Source organism: Mandrillus leucophaeus, unplaced genomic scaffold (genome assembly GCF_000951045.1).
Source record: "Mandrillus leucophaeus isolate KB7577 unplaced genomic scaffold, Mleu.le_1.0 Scaffold141, whole genome shotgun sequence".
Taxonomy (NCBI): Eukaryota; Metazoa; Chordata; class Mammalia; order Primates; family Cercopithecidae; genus Mandrillus; species Mandrillus leucophaeus.
The window spans coordinates 3,005,068-3,011,639 of record NW_012101377.1 but is presented as its reverse complement, the minus strand read 5'-3'; the positions used below and the strand labels follow the sequence as shown (position 1 = coordinate 3,011,639).

The window sequence follows — 6,572 nt, the reverse complement described above, 5'->3', positions numbered from 1 at the left end:
ACAGGGTTTCGCCATGTTGGCCAGGCTGGTCTTGAACTCCTGACCTCAGGTGATCCACCTGCCTCGGCCTCCCAAAGTGCTGGGATTACAGGCGTGAGCGACTGTGCCAGGCCGGTTTAGAGATTTTAATAGCTCCATGTCATGCAGTATGAGTCACAGGCAAGAGCTCAGACCAGGTACCCAAAAACAGAAATGCCAAATATCATGCCCTGAGTAATTCTGTGTCGTAGTAATAGATTGCTGTGGATTCATGAGTATTTGGGGTTATTTTACTTCCTTGGCACCAAATTAAACACTCAAAGTTGACATTGTCAATCCTATCCAACACTCTTTTTAAGAAAAAAAAAAAAAAGTGGGCCGGGCACGGTGGCTCATGCTTGTAATCCCAGCACTTTGGGAGGCTGAGGCAGGTGGATCACTTGAAGGCCAGGAGTTCGAGACCAGCCTGGCCAACATGGTGAAACCCCATCTCTACTAAAAATACAAAAAAATTAGCCGGGCATGGTGGTGGGCGCCTGTAAGCCCAGCTACTTGGGAGGCTGAGGCAGGAGAATCTCTTGAACCCCAGAGACAGAGGTTGCTGTAAGCCAAAATTGCGCCATTGCACTCCAGCCTGGGTAACAAGAGTGAAACTCCGTCTCAAAAAAAAAAAAAGGTGGGGGCTGGAGGAATGTTAATAAACATGTACTTCTGCCATATAAGGTAGGAATGGATGATGAAGTATTCAAGACTCCCTACTGGCTGTCCACTTAATTTGTATCTTTAGAAGTTGACTTAATGCTTTTCTGAGGTCATCCAGTAACTTTCCCATTTAATGCAAAATAACAAGCTAGTCACTGTCTTGAGGAGACAGTTGTTTATCTTTAGTAGTTATTTTGCAGCTAGGTGGGGTAAATTTGCTCAGAACTCCTACAGGATATGAATCATTTGCATTCATAGGTTGACCTATTCTCACTTTGTTCTTTCTGAGAAGAGTTTTAATACAGCCTGTATTATATAACATAGAGGATACATCGTCATTTATATTTTCAGTGTCATTCTCAAATCAATTTGCAGAATCTATGATAAACGTGAGAACTTGAGTTGCTATAATTAACATCTCATGTACATTCAAATAAACAAGCAAACTGAAGAATAAATCCCAGAAAATGTTATTAGCTTTTTGCACAAGCTATTTGAGGTCTTCGAATATTGCAGGAGAGTGTGGAATGGAGGACAGCGTGCAGATGGCAACACGGAAACCTGCAGTTACTGATCTTTTTAAAAATGTGTGTGATAGACCAAGCTTGGTGGCTCACGTCTGTAATCCCAATGCTTTGGGAGACTAAGGTGGGAGGGTTGCTTGAAGACAGGAGTTCCAGACCAGCCTGGGCAACATAGCAAGACCAACCCTGTCTCTACAAAAGAAAAAAAAAAATGAAAAAGTTAGCTGGGCATGGTGGTATGCACTGCTACTTGGGGAACTGAGATAGGATCACTTGAGCCCAGGAGTTTCAGGTTGCAGTGAGCTATCATCACACCACTGTCTAGAAGCCGGGCAACAGAGTGAGATCTTGTCTCCTAAAAAAAAAAAAAAAAAAAAAAAAAAAAAATTATGCGATGAACTTTCATAACTTTCAGTTTATTTATTTATTATTTTTTTCAGACAGAATCTCACTCTGTCACCCAGGCTGGAGTGCAGTGGCGCATATGTGGCTCACTGGAGCCTCAACCTCCCAGCCTCAAGCAATCCTCCCACCTCAGACTCCCAAGTAGCTGTGACTGCAGGTATGTGTCACCATGCCTGGCTGATTTTTTTTTTTTAGAGAAAAGGTCTTGTTGCTGTGTTGCCCAGGCTGGTCTCAAAATCCTGGCCTCAAGCGATCTTCCTGCCTCAGCCTCCCAAAGTGCTGAGATTACAGGCATGAACCACCTCACCTGGCTAAAATTTTATTTTATACAAGTATTATATTTTCTTATTAGAGTAATCTGAGCATTTAATTGACATATTTGGAATTAATCAGAAAGGCTAATAGTTATATAAATATATTGGATTGTTTGTGTGAGACTAATTCTTGGTAAATCAACATGAACTACAAGAAATGGTCGACGTTAGTGCTGATAAATTCTGAATCTTTACATGAAGAATATGTGTCACAACTGAGTGCAGTGGCTTACGCCTGTAATCCCAACACTTTGAGAGTCTAAGACAGGCAGATCACCAGAGGTCAGGAATTCAAGACCAACCTTGCCAACATGGTGAAGCCCCGTCTCTACTTAAAAAAAAAACTAGCCAGGCGTGGCGGTGGGCGCCTGTAATTCCAGCTACTCGGGAGGCTGAGGCAGGAGAATCACTTGAACTTGGGAGGAGGAGATTGCAGGGAGCCGAGATCACGCCACTGCGCTCCATCCTGGGCGACATAGCGAGACTCCGTCTCAAAAAAAAAAAAAAAAAAAAGAATATGTGTCAGAAGAGAGAAAGGGAGGTATGGCATTAATGCTGTATTAATTTATAAGATAGAGGCATGGTATTCTTGGATTCTGGAGCCTATCAGGACATTCAAGGTATTGATTTGAATTGAAAAAGTATGGAAAGATAAAATGAACTTTCAAGAGGGATGCTGATCATAAGTCCATTTAGGGTTATTGTCTCTGTGACTATGGTCAGACTGGCTTCACTGTGGAACTTAAGAATGAAAAAGGCTGGGCATGGTGGCTCACACCTGTAATCCCAGCACTTTGGGAGGCTGAGGAGGGCGGATCACAAGGTCAAGAGATCGAGACCAGCCAAGCATGGTGGCTCACGCCTGTAATCCCAGCACTTTGGGAGGCCGAGGCGGGCAGGTCACGAGGTCAGGAGATCGAGACCATCCTGACTAACATGGTGAAACCCCGTCTCTACTAAAAATATAAAAAATTAGCCAGGTGTGGTGGCGGGCGCCTGTAGTCCCAGCTATTCAGGAGGCTGAGTCAGGAGAATGGCGTGAACCCAGGAGGCAGAGCTTGCAGTGAGCCGAGAGAGAGCCACTGCAGTCCGACCTGGGTGAAAGAGCGAGACTTCTGTCTCAAAATAAATAAATAAATAAAAGAGATCGAGACCATCCTGGCCAACATGGTGAAACCCTGTCTCTACTAAAAATACAAAAATTAGCTGCACGTGGTGGTGTGTGCCTATAGTCCCAGCCACTTAGGCAGGAGAATCTCTTGAACCTGGGAGGCAGAGGTTGCAGTGAGCCGAGTGGCACCACTGCACTCCAGCCTGGCGACAGAGCGAGACTCTGTCCCAAAAAAAAAAAAAAAGAAAAAAGAAAAGAATGAAAAGGTAGCATGGTGGCTCATGCCTGTAATTCCAGCACTTTGGGAGGCTGAGGCAGGCTGATTGCTTGAGCCCAGAAGTTTGTGACCAGCCTGTGCACAGGGTGAAACCCCATCTCTAAGGAAATTACAAAAATTAGCCAAGTGTGGTGGTGCACACCTATAGTCCCAGCTACTGTGGAGGCTGAGGCAAGAGAATTGCTTGAGCCTGGGATGCGGAGGTTGCAGTGAGCCAAAATTGTGCCACTGCATTCCAGCCTGGGTGACAGAGCGAGACTCCATCTCAAAAAAAAAAAAAAAAAAAGAATTAAACTTTCGTTTTTGCCATAGCTCTTTATTTCACTAATGTTCTGTTCCTTCATACAAACGAATACTAATCTCTCTAAATATAGCAAACTATCAAAAGGAAATAGTTTTGTACCCTGTTGTTTATGAAACTTACTATGACAAACTACTCCTAAAGCAGCTTCAGCTATGATTGAATAAATGCTAGAAATCCAGGATAAATATGATACTCCACCTCCACTTTTTAAAGGAAATAAATGATTTGTGTTTTTGGAATCTCAAGAAATTTACAGCTGGGCGTGTTGGCTCACTCCTGTAATCCCAGCACTTTGGGAGGCCGAGGCAGGTGGATCACCTGAAGTCAGGAGTTTGAGACTAGCCTGGCCAACGTGGCGAAACTCCATCTCTACTAAAAATACAAAAAAAATTAGCCGGGTGTGGTGGCTTGCACCTGTAATCCCAACTACTAGGAAGTCTGAGGCAGGAGAATTGCTTGAACCTGGGAGGTGGAGGTTGCAGTAAGCCAAGATTACACCACTGCACTCCAGCCTGGGTGACAGAGCAAGACTCTGTCTCACAAAAAAAAAAAAAAGAAAAGAAAGAAAGAAATTTACTTTCTCACATGGGATATATTTTACAGTTGGTCAAATGTGCTTGTGTGTGTATGTGTATTCTTTTCTCTGTATCATATGTGATAGTGGGGTAGTGCCAAACATTGTTAACTCTGATGAATAATGTCTCTTTTGGTTAGATCATTCTTACCTTACTGGTATCTCTTACTGTTTCCTTACCTAGTTATGCTGTTATTGCCTATGGCTGTGCCAGCTGCCCGAAGCTAACTTGTGAGAGGGAAGGTTGCCAGACTGAGTTCTGCTACCACTGCAAGCAGATATGGCATCCAAATCAGACATGCGATATGGCCCGTCAACAGAGGGCCCAGAGTTTACGAGTTCGGACCAAACATACTTCAGGTCTAAGTTATGGGCAAGAATCTGGACCAGGTATAAGTTGGCATTATCTCATTGTCTCTTTATTTGGTATTTCATGATGTGAGCCCAAAGCTGAAAGAGATTATCTTGTCGTATAACCCAAGTGCTCCAAAGGATCAGAGAGCAGAAAATATCATTTGGTAGTATTTTCAATATTATAAAAGAGATAGCACTTCCCTCTCTGACCATTATAGGTTATCTAACCCATATAAAATTAAAATGCAACAAAATTGAATTATGTAGTTCCTACTTTCTTAGTAATATGTCTCAGATTGAAGAGCAATTAGTTTGTTTTGTTTTGCTAGGGGCTTTTTCAAAACTTTCATTGTGAACAGAAAGACATTTAATGAGTATTAAACCTGTACTGTTTGCCTTCAAGCTGGCTTAAGTGCCTCACTGCCTTTGGAAGTAGAGTACAGATTGAAGAAAAGGAAATAATATTAGTATAGATTAATGATTAACCTTAAAAGAAGGAATGTCACACATTCAGCTCCAACATTGACCAGTCAGAGTAAACCTATTTTAAAATGTCAGTGGATTTATTGCTTTGTACTTTTATTTTACTGATGTCATTTGGGAGAGGCTAGTAGGAAAGATTTTGCCGTTCACTTTTTCCTGGCACAGCATAATTTCCTAAATTGTCATTTTATTATGATAGTTCATAACTTGCTCTGAAAATTACCAGGTATATATGCTACATAGCATACCCAGTTGTTTTTAGGTTTTGAATTTGAAAGTATCAGGGTAAGGGATTGTGAGCTATGTTAACAGCAAATCACAGTGATACATGTTGAACCTGAAAAATAAATTTCCTTGAACTAAAGTTTTTAAAAATGTGAAGCTAATTCCAGGCTGCAGGCTATTCTTTCTGTAGGATTCTTTTAAATCTGCCAGCCTATCGACTGGTAGAAATTTCATTTTTCTTGGAAACATCTTTCTCCCTAAGGAAGTCTCCTTGCTAGAATGTGGTTCAAGTGCTGTGTAAGATGCGAGTTGTTGGGATAGGCAGCTCAATGAGAGATAGGATTTGTTTTATGAAAATTCCTGAGGTTTAGACATAGCCAACCTTCCAGTAAAGTGGGTTGTACAATTTAGAGTGTTCAGTGAAGAGTGCTTGACTGCTGCCTCATTTCTTATATATACTCCTCAGAATAATTAAATCAAACTGGATTTAACTAGGGGTGTTTTTCTACCCATTCTTCCTCCCCCACTCATAGCAGATGACATCAAGCCATGCCCACGATGCAGTGCTTATATTATCAAGATGAATGATGGAAGCTGTAATCACATGACCTGTGCAGTGTGTGGCTGTGAATTCTGCTGGCTTTGTATGAAAGAGATCTCAGACTTGCATTACCTCAGGTAAGATGGGAAATGCATCCATTCCTTTCGTAGTCTTATTCTTTACTGATATAGGGAAAAGGATGTCAAAAAGACACAGCCCTTCTCTCATTACAGATTAAGGAAGCTGTGAAAAGTTCTTCTGATATGCTCCTTTTATGTTTTCACCAGCTACTATTCTAGTTCTTTCCACCTTTCTTTGCTTTTATACGTGCCATATTCCAGGTAGTCTGGATTTGCTTTTCCCCTTTTGCTGTCTTGCCTCCATACTTGTTCATGTTCTTTCCTTTGCCTAGAATGCTTTCTGCCTACCTTCCAATATCCTCCTTTTATCTCAACTTGTTCAGTTCTTGTCTTTTAAGAGCCACTTAAATGCCATTTCATCCATGATGCCTCACCTTTTTCTGCCTCATTCTTTGACTTTCTTTTATCTTTTGTCATAAATATCATCAGTACTTTATACTTCATGTACATGTCTTATCTTACTAAACTGTAAATATCTTGAGGCTAGAGTTGTGACCTTTTTACAGTTTTTTGCATTTAGTGAGTTCCCAAGGAATTCATTGAGTGAATTTTTTTTTTTTTTTTTTTTTTAAGACAGAGTTTCACTCTGTCACCCAGGCTGGAGTGCAGTGGCTAGATCTTGATTCACTGCAACCTCCG

The 6,572-nt window shown here is 41.5% G+C and overlaps 1 protein-coding gene across 2 annotated transcripts in view; it reads left to right on the top strand.

Annotated features, from left to right (window-relative positions):
* The first annotated feature begins 4,379 nt into the window (after nt 1-4,379).
* Nucleotides 4,380-6,572, top strand: part of RNF19B (ring finger protein 19B) — a 13,236-nt gene continuing 11,043 nt past the window's right edge. Inside the window, exons 1-2 of one of the 2 annotated variants that reach the window (XM_011974083.1) lie at nt 4,380-4,580; nt 5,789-5,930. In XM_011974083.1, coding sequence (XP_011829473.1) covers nt 4,496-4,580; nt 5,789-5,930 — 227 coding nt within the window. In that variant the 5' untranslated portion in view covers nt 4,380-4,495. Of the gene's footprint in view, nt 4,581-5,785; nt 5,931-6,572 lie in introns of both variants that reach the window. The other variant, XM_011974081.1, reaches the window with a different exon arrangement.